Source organism: Staurois parvus, unplaced genomic scaffold (genome assembly GCF_062004578.1).
Source record: "Staurois parvus isolate SC_StPar_1 unplaced genomic scaffold, SC_StPar_1.0 ptg000244l, whole genome shotgun sequence".
Classification (NCBI taxonomy): Eukaryota; Metazoa; Chordata; class Amphibia; order Anura; family Ranidae; genus Staurois; species Staurois parvus.
The window spans coordinates 9,266,664-9,284,856 of NW_028318040.1; the positions used below are offsets into that span (position 1 = coordinate 9,266,664).

An 18,193-nucleotide genomic window follows, 5' to 3' on the forward strand; every position below is an offset into this window, starting at 1 on the left:
ACTTCTTTTCAAGATTTTTATTTTTTATGGTGATCCTGCCAACAGTGTTGTCACTAGGCTGGTCTCTTAATTTCGACTACAAATATCTTCACCTCCTTATAATAATATTAATTACATAAGGGGAGGAATTCTGTAGTTTACAGAAGACATCTAGGAAGGCAGATAACATTGTTTGAGACAGCTCAGTGCACATGAAGCTACAAAGACAGCGGAGTTCTGTCATGATTAGCAGGTAATTTTCTGTGTGTGCCTAAAAAAAATAGAAAACTAATGCAGATACAACATCTAATGACTTGTAAGCTGCAATATATTGCACGTTTTGTATTTTGTTTTAGATATACTTTAAGTTGCTTTGTAAAAACTACAAAACAGGACATACCTATTTCAATACATAAGAATATTAATAATTTCTTTTGGAGATGTAACTCCACATACCTTGAATCATACCTTGCATTGTACAGGTTTATAACTCAAAACAATTATTTTTAAATTCATAGAACACAATTTACTGCAAGTCAGTGCATGGTAACTATTCAATGCTGATGAGATGCAGAAAACTAAAAGTATTTATCGAGAAACAGATGCCATATTTCCTGTATAAACCTCCACACTTCATAGTTTTTCTACCCACAAGCAGAATATGAGTCTTCTCATCATGAGTACTGCTTTTCAGACACCCACAAACCTCAGCAGGCACAGGAGATGACCTACAATGGAATCTCACCTCCAAGGAATTTCATGGCCTGACTAACGTCCTACTGGGTCACAAGCTGCCACTTGTGCTAACTGCCCACATATGACAAAACTATTACCTCTGTCACTGTACCAGGACTGAACTGTATCTGGAAAAGACTTGCCAGGCCTCTTTTAATGTTCACAAGGATGGTGGGTTCATTCTGGTACAGATACAAGGTTTTAACCTATGGAAAAAAAACACGTATTTAATAAAATAACAAATGTTAATTAGAAAACCAGATTGCTCCTTTGATTTCTTGGTTGATTTAAGGTTAACAGTTAATTTGTGTATATGGATCAGAATCATAAATGGAATTTATCTAAAATAGCAAAAACATTTAAAGATGAATACTACTGAAAAACATATCAGAAACAAATATAAGAATGATGAACGTCCAATACTGCAGTAAGGAAAAATTGGATAGATGCTGGGCACACATTTCTTGCGCTGCCTAATATTAATTGCTTAAGATGCACAAAAATGGCAAACTCACCACCAATGATCAGAAAAAATGAAAAAGGCTGACAAATGGTTGACAATGTTCATCTTATATTGGTTCAGGCAGACTGCCTTCTCTATGTTGCTAATCAGAAGCTCTTTTATGCTCCCATACTGGAATAAGAATTGTAGGGCTATGTAGGGTGTCTGAGACACTTTTGTAAATGAAGCCCGTTGTGTGTTCACAAGCTAATGCAACCACTAAGTCACAGAATTTGGGTGTCCGTTTATGACACAGAGAATAGCTGCGATTCAACGGATCTCAGCTATTCTCTGGTCATTCACAGTTTATAACACTCAGGAGATCATGTCAACCCTTCAGTGGAGATCTGTGTTCTCCCTCCAGATTCTCCAGCCCAGAGCTGGAGAATCGGAGGGACCGCAAACTAAGCAGAGATAATTTACCTCTGTTTAATAAACTGATTTTTTACTGTAATCTCGCGAGATTATAGTAAAATCAGCCGTTTTCCAGAGTTTGTAGACCGTTCTCCAGCGTTTGGAGATCGTTCTCCCTTCGTTCGGAGAACTCCTTTATAAACTGCATTCACAGGAGAACTGTGTTCTCCGAGAATGCCGGAGAACTGAGCAGCGATCTATTACCGCTGGTTCATAAACGGACACCTATGTCAGATGTTCTATTAAAAATAAAAAGGTCTGCTTGTGTATAGTTTGCTTTAGCAATCTCATCATGGACATCTTTGAATTCGTTACCCTAAAATGGTTGACAGAAGTTGCATTTACAGTAGCTCCATAGCAAACCTGAATACTATGACAAATACAATTTCCATGTGGGACTTCTACCTTCTTTGTGAACAGTGGTGTCCGTTTATGACACAGAGAATAGCTGCGATTCAGAGGATCACAGCTATTCTCTGGTCATTCACAGTTTATGACACTCAGGAAATCAGCAGAGAACATGTTCAGCCCTTCACTGGAGATCTGTGTTCTCCCTCCAGATTCTCCAGCCCAGAGCTGGAGAATCAGAGGAACCACAAACTAAGCAGAGATAATTTACCTCTGTTTAGTAAACTGATCTTTTACTGTAATCTCACGAGATTATAGTAAAAGCAGCCGTTTTCCAGCGTTTGTAGACCGTTCTCCCTTCGTTTGGAGAACTGATCTACACCACTTCATAAAAGGCATTCACAGGAGAACTGTGTTCTCCGAGAATGCCGGAGAACTGAGCAGCGATCATTTACCGCTGGTTCATAAACGGACACCAGTATTAGTAAAACTTTTCTTGTAGGAAACTATTTTAAGGGATAAGCTGTTTATATAAAATGTGTAACAGTTTTGTTACTGTGCCAGATGTGTGAATGGCCTCCAGTCAATGACGTGTCGCCAACTGTGCAGTCTTTGAACTATGACTTTATCTATTGTAATGAATTGTATTACACTTAAGGACTTTGTATCTGTGCTTCCAGCTTGACTGTAAGAGCCCATATAATGCTATCTAAGAATGTACCTTGCTACAATGACTAAAAGAACAAATGTGCTAACAGTAAAACAAAAGCAGCACAAAAGAAAGTAGACAATTATTTGAAATGCAACACTGTACTAATCATTGGACCAATCTGTATCTTATAGGTTTAAAAGACATGGTGAAGAGCTCAAATCATTATCAGGTTTTGTTTTGCTCTTGTCTCTATTAGAGAGATTATTATTATTATTATTATTATTATTATTATTAATAAACAGGAACTATATATTGCCAACAGTTTGCTCAGTGCTTTACAAAATAAAGGAAGACAATACAGAAACAATACAGTTCAATACAAGAGGGTTAGAAGCAGGGGTGGACTGATCATTTGGAAACTCGGGCACTGCCCAAGGGCCCGGGGTTAGTAGGGGGCCCTATGAGATGCCCCTGGTACCTTTTTCATAGGCTTTTTTGAGTTTGGGCAAGGACACAGGGGCCCCATGGTCCCCTATTGCCCGGGGGCCCCATGAGTTTTCTGTGTTGTTACCAGAAGAATAGTGGAGAAAGGAATAGAGGAATGGAACTACACTGCACCTGATCACCACAAACCAACAACGCTGTTTAACTAATTTTTAATATTCAAAGCAAACTTACTCATCCATACATTTGTCCATGCTTTATTTTGCTGAGAAATCAGTTCGATAAACTCCCCCTAACATGTCTGGCCGTGGCCATCTTGAGTAAGGGCAGATGATTCATGTAGCATTTACTTCCTGGAATCCATCTGCCCTTAGCTCAGGCATGCAGACAGGAAGATGTGTTTAGCTGACAAAGTCCCTGCTTCCCTGCTAAAGACTCCTGGAATCAGGGGTGGACTGACAACTCATGGGGCCCCCGGGCAATAGGGTATCATGGGGCCCCTGTGTCCTAGCCTACACTCAAACCACATCCAACAAAGGCTATGAAAGGTACCAGGGGCATCTCATGGGGCCCCCTACTGACCCAGGGCCCTCAGGCAGTGCCCAAGTTCCCGAATGGTCAGTCCGCCCCTACCTGGGATGTATGACATCATGTGCCTAGGCATGGAAACCAGGAAGCAGTTGAAATGTAAAAAAATCTAAAAACAAGAAAATATGATATACTTTTCTATATATTTACTAATACTATCAGCATGAGGATTAAAAATAGGCAATGTTGACTGAGAGAGTACAGTTCCACTTTAAGAACAATTGTTTAATATGGGACACATTTATGTCTTTTCAGATTATCGATCTATCTTGTGATAGGCAGACAGCTGTAAACAAAACTTAATGCGCTTACATTCTTTTTTATTATTACTATTATTATTATTATACAGGATTTATATAGCGCCAATAGTTTGCTCAGCACTTTACAATATAAAGGGAGCAAATACAGCAACAATACAGTTCAATACAAGAGGGTTGGGAGGGCCCTGCTCCTTGGACCATACAATCTACAATCTTTTACCTACATACCATCACGTTTAGGTCCTGAAAAAATAGAAAGGGGTGCAAACCTTTTTCTGACTTGACTTGGGGGCGATCAGAAGTAAACATATGCACATCTGTTTACATCCACCTGCCCAAAGACTAACATCAAACTTCTATTCAGGTCTGCCTACAAAAATTGGCAGGCAGATCTAATTAGAACAGTTGGTTGGACGGGGCCTAAAGCCGGCCATACATGGGGTCAAATTCTGAAAGAATTTTCTTTAGAAAATCTTTTCTAAGAATTTTCATTTGAATTTCGCACCATCAGTGGGCCACAGCAATGGCCGATGTTCGAACGACCATCGAATTTGAGTGATCGGGCATGCTGGAAATGTTTTGAAAAACAAACAAATTTCTAATCAATGATGCAGAATCGTGCAAAAAAATGAGCATGAGCTGTGACCTAGAAAGAATAGAAAATTATTTTCTGTAGCAACATGAGGTGAAGTTAAAGGTTTGGTTGGTCAAATTTCAAAATCAATAGTGGCACCATCGAATTACAAAACGCATGAAAATTCTGATTTTCTAAAGAAAATTTGTTCGGAATTTGACCATTTATAGCCTGCATAAGATATACCCATGTCTGTAATTCAGCAGACAGAGCCTATTACACTTAGAGTGATGAGAAGTAATGGCTTGCATTGAAGCAGGGTGCCAACAATATTTTTTTTTGGGGGGTGGGGGATAGATATGCATTGGACAGTAGTTGCCTGACTCCTAGGGTTTCTCCTGCTACTGTTTGGTCCATAATGAGTTCTCATATATGAAAATAGACTGAAAAGGTCTAGGTGAGTAAATTGAAGGTCTTTTACCCTCAGCTATCAATGCCATGCTGGTGTGTACAAAATCAAGGGTGGCACCATCGAATTACAAAACGCATGAAAATTATGATTTTCTAAAGAAAATTTGTTCGGAATTTGACCATTTATAGCCTGCATAAGATATACCCATGTCTGTAATTCAGCAGGCAGAACCTATTACACTTAGAGTGATGAGCAGCAATGGCTTGCATTGAAGCAGGGTGCCAACAATATTTTTTGGGGGGGCGGGGGGGGGATAGATATGCGTTAGACAGTAGTTACCTGACTCCTAGGGTTTCTCCTGCCACTGTTTGGTCCACGATGAGTTCTCATATATGAAAATAGACTGAAAAGGTCTAGGTGAGTAAACTGAAGGTCTTTTACCCTCAGCTATCAATGCTATGCTGGTGTGAGATAAAGATCTACAGCTGAAAGATAAAGTATGATTTCATAGCATACATTGTGCATATAATACAAAAGGTTTTCCACTTACAGCAGAGCTCCACCCAAAAGGAGAAGCTCTGCTTCTTTGCTTCTGTGCTTCCTCCCCCCTTCACTGCCACATTTGACCCTTTTTGGGGGGGGAGCGGGTAACTGGTTTTGACAAGTACCCACTCCCACCTCTGGCTCAGTTCACCATGGCAAACAGAACCAGAAGTTCGGCCTCCTCCTTCCCCCTGCCAATCTCAAGGTACAGCGCGACTCACGCATGTACAGTACGAAACCAACTGTGAAGCCACAAAGCTTCACTTCCAGTTTCTCTCACTTGCCGGTGTCAGGAACCCAGAGGCTAGTAAACAACTAGCCTGGGTGATGACAGTGCTGGAACCCTTGACAGGTCAGTTTTTGTAGCTGCTGACTATTACATTTTTGGGGAGACTAGACCTCCTCTTTAAAGCGGAGCACCACCCAAAAGGGGAAGTTCCACTTTAAAGACTGCTCCCCCACTCCCCATTAAGGATTGGCACCTTTGGGGGGCGGAGGGAGCAGGTACCTGAATTTGACAGGTACCGGCTCCCAATTGTGGTCGGACCGCCTAGGCCAGGGGTCTGCAACCTTTAAGACATAAAGAGCCACTTGGACCCGTTTCCGAAGGGAAAAAAAAGACTGGGAGCCGCAAAACCATTGCAACATTTATAACAAATCCGACACTGCATATATTGCAAAAAGCACTCTGGTCATGAAGGGGGTTTAAGGGCCCAGTAAGCAAAGGGTTAATCAGGGCCACAGTGTATCTTCATAATCACAATCATAGCCTTAGGTCAGTGGTGGGCAACCTTTTTTTTCAACTGAGCCAAATCTCGCCAAAACCACGATTGAAATTTATTTTGACAGCCACATTTTTAAAACTGAAAATACATCCCCCATATAGTAATTCATCCCCCATAGTAATTCATCCCCCATATAGTAATTCATCCCCCATAGTAATTCATCCCCCATATAGTAATTCATCCCCCATAGTAATTCATCCCCCACATAGTAATTCATCCCCCATAGTAATTCATCCCCCATATAGTAATTCATCCCCCATATAGTAATTCTTCCCCCATAGTAATTCATCCCCCATATAGTAATTCATCCCCCATATAGTAATTCTTCCCCCATATAGTAATTCATCCCCCATAGTAATTCATCCCCCATATAGTAATTCATCCCCCATATAGTAATTCATCCCCCATAGTAATTCATCCCCCACATAGTAATTCATCCCCCATAGTAATTCATCCCCCATAGTAATTCATCCCCCATATAGTAATTCATCCCCCATATAGTAATTCTTCCCCCATAGTAATTCATCCCCCATATAGTAATTCTTCCCCCATAGTAATTCATCCCCCATATAGTAATTCTTCCCCCATAGTAATTCATCCCCCACATAGTAATTCATTCCCCATAGTAATTCATCCCCCACATAGTAATTCATCCCCCACATAGTAATTCATCCCCCACACAGTAATTCATCCCCCACATAGTAATTCATCCCCCATATTGTCTCAATTCACTTACCTTTGCTCCGCGCGTTCCTCTCGCTGTGTTCCCGCGCCGTTCTGGTCTTCAGGGCGGACTGAGAGAGGAGTTCGTCACTCTGCCCCGCCTACATCCTGGCTGCTCCACCTACATCCTGACAGCCAATGTTCCACGCTCCGCGGGCCGGATTTTTGAGGAGGGAGGGGAGCGGGCGCCCGGCACACAGAAGAGCCGCATGTGGCTCGCGATCTGCGGCTTGCCGACCACCTGGTGGGCAGTGTGCTCCGGAGCCGCAGCAAAGATGAAAAAGAGCCGCATGCGGCTCCGGAGCCGCGGGTTGCCGACACCCGGCCTAGGCGATCGGAAACAGAAGGTGTCCTCCCTCCTTCCCTCCCCGTAGTCTTCTGGGACACGTGACATGTCCCAGAAGACTACAGGATCATTCATGAAGCGCAGTGCTACTCGCGCATGCGCAGTGGGTACCCGGCTGTGAAGCCACAAGCAGTCACAGCTGGGTGCCCACACTGAATATGCCAGCCTCCAGGATGGCAGGTGAAACGGGCTGCGGGACACAGAGGCGGACTGACCATTTGGAAACTTGGCACTGCCCACGGCCTGGGATCAGTAGGGGGCCCCATGAGATGCCCCTGGTACCTTTTTCGTAGGCTTTTTTGAGTTTGGGTAAGGACACAGGGGCCCCATGATCCCCTATTGCCTGAGGGCCCCATGAGTTGTCAGTCCGTCCCTGGCGGGACACACACCAAGGGACCGAGGGACAGGTAAGTGGCTGTTTTTTAAAAGTCAGCAGCTACAGTTTTTGTAGATGCTGACTTTTATTTTTTGGCAGGATGAATGGAACTCCGCTTTAAAGCCTTGTACACACAATGAGAATATCAGACAAAAAAATACAGCTTCCGGAGCAATCGTCCGATAATCTGCTGGATATGTGAAAATAACCGACAAACGACAAGCATGATAATTTTTCTCGTACGATAACAGAACAAACAATTTTTGTTTAAACAGTTCGGTGTTTATCCATAAAAAAATTGAATGACCAAGACTGCGCATGCTTGGAACGAAATAATACATTACAATACAATACATGACCACTTCTGAAGTTGTATTCTGTCTTATGAGAATTTTCATAACTTTAGTAACCTCTTCATTTTTGATGTGAGACTAACATGCAAAAACAACAAACAATCATTCATTCTCATCGTGTGTCTTAGGTTTTATACAAAAAGTATGTCTTTGACTCAAGGTATCCTTAGACTTGATATGTGACATGGATAGCATGAACACATCCTCCAGTCTGAATGCCTGAGCTAAGGGCAGATGGACTCCAGGAAGTAAATGCTACATGAATTATCTGCCCTTACACAAGATGGCCACGGCCAGATATGCTAGGGGGTGTTTTTCAAAGCGATTTCTCAGCAAAATAGAGCATGGAGAAATGGATGGATGAGTGAGTTTGCTTTGAGTATTACAAAAATAATAAATAAGTGCATGCAGACCCATGATTATGTCTGACAAGGCTGTCAATGTACTAATACCATACCTCATGTACTAGCCTTATCACTAAGGAAATTTAGTGACTGATCATGATAATTTAACTCAACTGATCAGTAAAGATTAGCCAGAGAATAATGTGCGCAGCAGTCTATAACAAATATATATATATATGTAAACCTGTATCTCTCCTAGGGTCTCCTAGAGACCCTTATGCAGGCTTCACTTTTGTAGAAAGTGAACAATAATGATCCATACACTGCAAGCTGAAGGGTGAACATCACTTAAAGTGTTACTAAACCCACAACTAAAATCAGTCTGTTTATGCAGTGAAGCATGCTTGTTATACTCACTGTGAAATCTAAGGGGTAATCCTCTGCATTGTGTACAAATGCTGTTTGATCCTGACTTCTCTGATCCTCCCGTTCTTCCAGTGTCCCCCTCTTATCTACTGATAAGACATATCGTGTGGAGACACTCTGCACATGCTCAGTTTAGTGTATATTGCTAGAGGTTTTTTTCTTGGGAGAGTGCATGTGATCAGCACAGAGCCAATCAGAGCTGTCCACACAGAGGTCAGGGGTTCTGCATTCTCCTAAAGCAGAAAGAAAACTCCTCCTACAAGCTTTAACCAGTGCTCTGCTGAAGTCACAAGACTGCTCTAGCCGCTGATGAGAACAGGTATTTAGCAGTTTATATTTACTAAAATAATTGTATTTCCATGTTCTGTGTACTGTGGGACACCAGATATGCAGGGTTCTGGGTTTAGTAACACTTTAAGCTGGACATGCAATACAGATGGAAGAATCTGCAGTGCTGGCTATTGTCTTCTGACAGCTGACGAGACAAGGTTTTGCCTGTGTTTGCTCAGCATAAACTGAGCAGGCACAGATGTGACATCCGTCCCATTTGACTTTGAACGGCGGGGGATCTGCTCACAGATCCCCTGCTGATCGGAGCAGTGTCTGTTCCATGTAACAGGGGTCTTACTAGCTGACTCACCAGATAAAAATAAAAGGAAAGAAAGTCTAAAAAAAGAAAACTAATGCAGCCATCACATCTAAAAATTGGTAAGCTGCAATAATATAATTATTATAAAGGATCTGTATAGCGCCAACAGTTTGCTCAGTGCTTTACAATATAACGGGAGACAATAAAGCAACAATACAGTTCAATACAAGTGGGATAGGAGGGCCCTGCTCCTTGGAGCTTACAATCTAGGAGTATGATCAATGTTTGCTGTTGGGTTTAATACCGCTTAAATATATCCGGGCCCCATCTCTCATACTATATATAGCTGCATGAAAGTAATATAAAAACTTTTAGGTAAAAAGGTTAACGAATACAGTAGAGTCTATACTGGAGGGTGAGGCAGATCTAGCAAGCAGATCTTGGTTTATACTGCAAAGTCCACTTTAAGTGGTTACTGAGAGCACAGTGGCTAGCAGCCTGTCATTCCATAGCAAGATACACTAACTACAACAGATGTAAGCTGCAAGACAATCCTGCTGTGCACTTATTTCTGGCACTTGCAAAGTGTCAGCATATTGACAAATATCTGTACATTACTACATGGATATAGAGTATTTGATGGCAGTCGCTCTATAATAGCATTATCTATCTTTCTATCTACCGTATTTGCCGGCGTATAAGACGACTGGGCGTATAAGACGACCCCCCTACTTTTCCTGCTAAAATGTAGTGTTTGGGCTATACTCGCCGTATAAGACTACCCCTCTTCCAATGCACACCAGTGGGAGGAATAGTGCCCCATCATTGATGTCAGTGGGAGGAATAGTGCCCCATCATTGGTATTAGTGGGAGGAATAGTGTCCCATCATTGGTATCAGTGGGAGGAATAGTGCCCCATCATTGGCATTAGTGGCAGGAATAGTGCCCTATCATTAGTATCAGTGGAGGAATAGTGCTCCATCATTGGTGTCAGTGGGAGGAACAGTGCCCCATCATTGGTATCAGTGGCAGGAATGGTGCCCCATCATTGGTATCAGTGGCAGGAATAGTGCCCCATTATTGGTGTCAGTGGGAGGAATGGTGTCCCATCATTGGTGTCAGTGGGGGGTGGAATAGTGCCCCATCATTGGTGTCAGTGGGGGGTGGAATAGTGCCCCATCGTTGGTGTCAGTGGGGGGTGGAATAGTGCCCCATCGTTGGTGTCAGTGGGGGGGGGGAATAGTGCCCCATCATTGGTGTCAGTGGGGGGGGGGAATAGTGCCCCATCGTTGGTGTCAGTGGGAGGAATAGTGCCCCATCGTTGGTGTCAGTGGGAGGAATAGTGCCCCATCATTGGTATCAGTGACACCAATGATGGGGCACTATTCCTCCCACTGAGACTTGCTGACCCTGTTCTCGTATGGTGCTGCTGCAGCCAGCATATGTGGTTGCAGCAGCACCTCTACACAGAACACTTACCTGCTGCTCCGGCACTCAATTTTCGCGGGGCCGCTCGGCTCCGCCCCCTCGCCGGTGATTGGCTGCCTGTGTGCCTTTCCTGAGCCACAGTTCTGGCGGCCAATCACCGGTGAGGAGGCGGAGCCGAGCAGCCGCACGAACATCCAGTGGCCGAACTGAAGGAGACGCCGCGCTTCCTGGACCGGATCGTCGTGGGACTGGATCCAGGTAAGAGACATCAGCCCCTGCCCACCCCTGTACTTAATGCCGCAGCCCCCCTAAACATGTGTACCGGCGTATAAGACGACCCCCTACTTTTGAGAAGATTTTCAAGGGTCAAAAAGTCGTCTTATACGCCGGCAAATACGGTATCTATCTATCTATCTATCTATCTATCTATCTAGCTAGCTATATCTATAACTTTATATATATATATATATAATAATTAAATTACTTACTTTTTTGTTCACTACCTAAAACACAATTCCATAACATGATCTTGCGGAAATTACCCTTTGTGCTGTCCTAGTCTAAACCCGACATATATAATGACTAACAAATGTTAACAGTGAACTTTGAGCCATAAATATGCAACTGCAAGAAACCTGATATAGCAACAACACAACAGATAGTCTTTAGTAGCATAGTCTAATGTATATGTTCATATTTTGTCCGAGAACAAAAACTGTGTATTATAATAAATGTTAGGTTCAAATTAGGGTTTGCAAATTTGAATGAAGCACAAGAACAATATTATTGAAAGTCCATGTAAAATGTTTTCATTGCTTTACAACAGTAATAACATGATCAGTGATAGTTCTAACACTGTCTGCCTCATACACCATACCAGACCAATAAATATCAATCTTCAATCCTTTCCTCTAAATTAGCTGTGGATATTTGAAGCATTCTCTAGGTTTCCATAGATATTCTGATTGGGCATAAGAAAATTCTATGTAACCCATTCATTAAAATATACCGAAAATGCTTTACTGTCTGCATGCAAATTTACAAACCTGGCCTTTGTGAAGACAATCATTATTTTGTTTTTAAAGTGAATCTAAAGGCATTTTTTAAAAAAACAAACATGATATATGTACCTGCTCTGTGCAATGGGTGCTCCACTTTTTAGGTCCTTCGCTGGCGCTCCTGGCTCCTCCACCCTTCCAAGTGCCCCCATAGCAAGCAACTTGTTCTGGGGGCATTAGTGCTCGCTTTGTGTGTCCATTGACTCAGCCCTGCCCCCCATTCTCTCCTCACTGGCTGTGATTTACAGCAGCAGCAGCAGAAGCAGATGGCTCCTGCTGCTGCCTCTCTGTCCAGTGAGGAGAGAGAGCCAAGAGAGTTGCTACTCTCGTACACATCGCTGGTATAAGATTGGGCTTAGATAAGTATTTAGGGGGGCTCAGGGGAAGCTGCATGCAGAAGGGTTTCTACCTTAACTTCTTGCCAACCGCAGATAGCCGAATGATGGCTACACTGCGGCCGGCTAGTTCTGGGAGGGCGTCATATGACGTCCTCCCAGAACGCACTCTCCTGCGTGCCCCTGGCGATCTCTGTGATCACAGCTGATCACGTGACAATCCGTGTCCAATGGCACGCTGATCACAGGGAAATGCAATTGCCGGTTCTCGGCTGCACTTTCCTCATGCTGTCAAGGAAAGTACTGCCGAGAACCGGCAGTTGTCAGAGCAGGGATTGGCACCGATCATCAGGACACTGATGATCAGTGCCCTGATGATCGGTGCCCAGCAGTGCCACCCACCAGTTCATCCCACCTCTGCCCAGCAGTGCCGCCCACCAGTGCCACCCACCAGTGCCCAGCAGTGCCACCCACCTGTGCCCACCAGGGCCACCTACCTGTGCCCACCAGGGCCACCCACCTGTGCCCACCAGTGCCACCCACCTGTGCCCACCAGGGCCACCCACCTGTGCCCATCAATGCAGTGCTGCCAGTCAGCACCACCAGTCAGTGCCCAGCGGTTGTGCCAGTCAGTGCCCATCAGTTTCCCCAGTCAATGCCTAGCAGTGCCTCCAGTCAGTGGCCAGCAGTGATGCCAGTCAGTGCCACCTATCAGTGCCGTCTATCAGTACCCATCATCAGTGCCGCCTATCAGTGCCACCTATCAGTGCCGCCTATCCATGCCACCTCATTAGTGCTGCCTATCAGTGCCACCTATCAGTGCCCTTCAGTGCTGCCTATCAATGCCCATCAGTGCTGCCTATCAGTGCCCATCAGTGCTGCCTCATCAACGCACATCAGTGAAGGAGAAAAATTACCTGCTTGAAAAATTTTATAATAGAAACAAAGAAAAACATTTTTTTTTTCAAATGTTTTGCAATTTTTTTGTTTATAGCGCAAAAAGTAAAGCGCCCAGCGGTGATTAAATACCACCAAAAGAAAGCTCTATTTGTGAGAAAAAATGATAAAAATTTCATATGGGTACAATCTCGCATGACCGCGCAATTGTCAAATTGCGACAGCAATGAAAGCTGAAAATTGGCCTGGTAAAGAACGGGGTATAAGTGCCCGGTAAGCAAGTGGTTAATGCATAGAATCCATTAAAGTAAAAAACCTTGTACCTATAGATCCACTTTAATTGATGGAAGACCTATGTGCACATATCTGGCCAATTAAAGGGACCTGGCACTCTGTAACATATTTCTGAAGGTTTAGGTGTAAAAGATAATTGCTAAGAGGTTTTTTAATTTGAGCAAGTGCTTCTAAAACCTTAAGGTTTTTACCTTAATGCATTCTCTGCATTAAATGAGTAGTAGAGACAAATCCCGTTTGGTCCTACTTCTCCTGTGAGTCACAGGAGTGCACTTTGTTCTGTACTCCTATGACCTGCATTCAGCCAACAGCAGGCTAAAGTCCAAGTTGGCTGACATCACACAGCTGGTCCAGGCTCTGGAAAGATTCCAACTTTAAAGTCAGGATCCACCCGGATGCCTGGCAGCTGGCTCAGCCTCTCAACATCCTCCTGTGAGCCTGAACCAGCTGATCCTGCCCCCCCCCCCCATCCCTTCACTCCAGTGAGCGCTGGAGGGTACAGAGCAGAGAGGCAGTGACTGACAGTTACCGCTCTCAGCTCACTGACTACCGAAAACTGAACGATCAGTGGTCTTTAATCACTCAGTTCTCAGTGTAAAGATAGATTCTTTGGATCACTGCTGCACCCACCTAAGTGAGTACGTGTGTTTGTTATTTTCATATCCCGCACTTCTCTTTTAAGGTGAAAAACCTTCTGTGTCCAGACTTCCCCCCTCAGTCCCCCCTTATACTTACCTGTATCTGATCTCAATCCAGCATTGTGCACGAGAGCAGTGGCTCTCTCTGCTCTCCCCCTCTTCACAGGGCAGATTGACAGCATTGGGAGCCATTGCTGTTGTCAATCAACTCCTATGACATGAGAGCAAGGGGTGGGGCAAAACCCTGCTGACGGCTTGCTATGGGGGTACTCGGAAGGCAGGAGCCAGGGGTGCTGGACAGCCTGGACAAGTTGTGTGATGTCACCTGGCAGTGGGCTTTAGCCCACTAACGGCAAAAAAATGAGTCACAAGAGTGCAGAACTAAGTGCACTCCTGTGATCCATAGGAGAAGTAGAGCCAAAACAGCTTTGGCCCTGCTTCTCCTTTAAGTTTCTAAGTGTCCCGGTGACATGTTTTAGGGCGTGACAGGTTGTTAATAGGATAAAAATTGATGGAAAACTCCAGAAAAGACAAAGCTAGCTGGACATAGGTCATCCCTCACTCCACACAAAAAAAAAAAGTTTGGCTTAGCATGAACCTGTACTTTGTCCATGAGAGGCATACAATCCCTGTAACATCTAACACTCACTTTCGCTTTGCTCTCTCTTCCCTCCATTTTCTGGTGGAGAAAGGAGTAAAAGTAACATGTTAATCTCAATTCAAGTTTATACAAATCTGAGAACTCTCTCCCCATCTCGTGTGACAATCTGAATGCCTAAAACTACTAGTTATGTCAGTTTTCTCACGTGGAAGAACAAATCAGTGAGGAAGCAAAAGGAGGTTCATTTTAAATTGAGCAGCCACCACATCTAAGAACTGGTTGTCACACGATTCCTGCATGGTTGTCTGGGATTTCCAGGATTCTTAAGACATTCAGTACTCCCATGATCTCTACTGGGTTTTCCAGGATTTCTAGGATTCCCGGGACAACCTGTACACACAGGATCCCAACTGGGATCTTCCAGGAATTCCAAGATTCTTAGAACATCCAGTACTCAGTCCTTGCCAGGTCTTCTTAGATTTCCAGGATTCTTAGCACTTCCAATAACTCTAGGACTTCCATAAATCCTAGAAACCATGCCTGGTATATCCTCTGTTCTGAGGAGTATTTAATGCACCTGCCTTAGAAGTGGCTAGTGCTGTGTCTTATCACCAGCTACATGAGAGCTAAAGAACTATATTATTTATTTTGCAGTTGCGAGATTGTTACCAACATGAATTGACATGACCCCTGAGTCCTAAAATACTATAATACCTGCCAGTTGCTAGTTTGTTGCCAACCCAGACTTCCTTGTCTCTGGCTTCCTGTCCACTAAGACCCCTGACTGAACATGATTGCTCTTCCACTTTCTACCTGAATAGACCTAATATGCTGACTCTACTGCTCTGATGCCTTGTGAACAATCTCTGCATTGTAGCCTTCATATTCCAGCCTCCCCCTTGGTAGGGCAATCCTGAAGGCTGCCACCTGGTGCCAGTTTTCAGCAAAGAAAATTGGTGACCACCAGGGTTTCCAACCTATTATCCCTTCCAGGGTGCTCTGGTGAGGACCAACTGTCACTTAGACCCCATGCTTTGGGTAAGCCCATGATACGTTTCAAGAGGGACCATAACATTGGTAAGATACAATATACTAAATGTTTGTTCTTGAGTTTTAGTTATCCTTTAAACCAAAATACAAAGTTTAGAAATAAAAATTCAGTGGTCTTTAATCACTCAGTTCTCAGTGTAAAGGCAAATGCATTGGATCACTGCTGCACCCACCTAAGTGAGTACATGTGTTTGTTATTTTCATATCCCGCACTTCACTTTTAAGGTGAAAAACCTTCTGTGTCCAGACTTCCCCCCTCAGCCCCCCCTTATAATTACCTGTGCCTGATCTCAATCCAGCATTGTGCACGGGAGCAGTGCCTCTCTCTGCTCTCCCCCTCTTCACAGGAAAGAAAATGGGAGACCACCAGGGTTTCCAACCTAATATCCCTTCCAGGGTGCTCTAGTGAGGACCAACCGTCACTTAGACCCCGTGCTTCGGGTAAGCTCAGGATACCTTTTCAAGAGGGACCATAACATTGGTAAGCTACAATATACTAAATGTTTGTTCTTGAGTTTTAGTTATCCTTTAAACCAAAATACAAAGTTTACAAATAAAAATTTCTAGACACAGGAAAAAAAAGGAGACATTTCTAACCATGTAGATAAAAAATCCAGTTTTGAGGACTGCAGATCTTTAAATGTGTTACATCTATACAATATCATGCATATGGGCTTATGAAAATTAGCAGCATTTTTTCTGCCAGAATTTCTCCCAAAAAAAGACCTCTAAGGGTATAATATGTATGCTCATTTATGTGCATTTATGACTCTATGGCATTTAAGCGTAAATGTGTTCTACTGGCCAGAATATTAACTTATTCTGGCCACTGGAATATATTGAATTTGCACGCATACCCATGCGTTTACACACATTTATGAGCACATGCGTGTTCTTTTTGCTCAAAAGCTCATCTCAGAATGTGACTTTGGTACATTTTATTTTCTGCCTGTAAACGCTCCTCTTCAACTATGCCTGTAAATGCGCAAGGCTACATAGGCTAACATAGAAGTGCTTTAACAGGCATTAAAAAAAATGCAGAATGTCTGTATAATCAGCGTTTTTAAGCTCTGATTGCATGAGGCCGTAATCACAGCAAATGCCAGCTGTATTGCACAAGCATACTGGTGTCAGTGTGTGTGGCACAGTACTACGGCAGCCAGATAAGCTTTCCATAGATCTGAACGTGTCTTTATTCTATTGGCTGTGAGTGACCTTTATACACAGATTTCCTTCATTAGTTTTATTGACACTTAGTGATAAAATCAAGGTTATTTAATTGCACATTGATAATGAAACATTATTTTAAAGTTCATCTGTGAGAGCTGAAAATCAATGTTCACCTAACATAAAATGTATTAGTTAAGTTATACTTCAGCTAAAGATGAAAATGAAACCTTGAGATGCACAAAAGAGTGCAGCCTGTCTCCCTAGTACTTCATTTTTTTCATACAGGCATTTCTGTAATGTACCAGCCCACCCTACTACCCACTGAAAGTAATCTGGTGATCCTGGACCATGCCTGCTTGTGTTGCTAGAACACCTACAACAGACTGTACTGCCTCCCACATACTGAAAGCTTGACATCATCACATGAAGTTTTCTACAACTTCTAATCAGCTTCAAAATTGATTTACAAATTCAAACATGAATGGCTTTGCAAAATGTAAAGCAAATTGACTACAGCACAAGCTACATGAAGTACACTTCCATCCAGGGATTTATTTTTGTGGGAATGTGGCACCTCGAGCACTGAATGTATGTAATAGTGTGGGGAGCTGGGGTGTGATGGAAGGTCTATTAATGCTGGCTGCTGGGGGATCTATTGTTGGATGGTGGTATATTGTTGCTTGGGAAGTGTATTGTTGCTGGTGGGGATCTGTTATTGCTAGGTGGTCAATTGTTACTAGAAGGGATCTACTGTTGAGGGAGGGGTCTGTTGTTTCTGCCTGCTGGAGAGTATGTTGATGCTGGCTGTTGAAAAATCTGTTGTTGCTGGGGGGTATTTTGTTGTGAGGGTCCATTGTTGCTGGGGGTCTATTGTTGCATGGTGGTATATTGTTCCTTGGGAGGTCTATTGTTGCTGGTGGGGGCCTGTTGTTGCTAGGGGGTCGATTTTTACTGGAAGGGATCTACTGTTGAGGGAGGGATCTGCTTTTTTCTGGCGGCTGGAGAGTCTGTTGATGCTGGCTGATGGGAAATCTGTTGTTGTTGGGGGCATTTTGTTGTGAGGGTCCATTGTTGCTGGGGTTCTAATGTTGCATGGTGGTATATTGTTCCTTGGGAGGTCTATTGTTGCTGGTGGGGACCTGTTGTTGCTAGGGGGTCAATGGTTACTGGAATGGATCTATTGTTTAGGGAGGGGTTCTATTGTTGCTGGATGCTGTAAAGTCTGTTGATGCTGGCTGCTGGTAAATATGTTCTTGCTGGGGGGTATTTTGTTGTGAGGGTCCATTGTTGCTGGGGGAATCTTTTGTTGCTCGAGGGGGGTATGTTGCT

The 18,193-nt window shown here is 43.5% G+C and overlaps 1 protein-coding gene across 1 annotated transcript in view; it reads right to left on the reverse strand.

Moving 5' to 3' along the window:
* The window catches only part of MTTP (microsomal triglyceride transfer protein), a 107,913-nt gene that overhangs the window by 56,389 nt on the left and 33,331 nt on the right, over positions 1–18,193 (reverse strand). Inside the window, exon 4 of the mRNA XM_089680558.1 lies at positions 813–920. Within this exon, the coding sequence (XP_089536684.1) occupies positions 813–920 (108 nt within the window). The remainder of the gene's footprint in view (positions 1–812; positions 921–18,193) is intronic.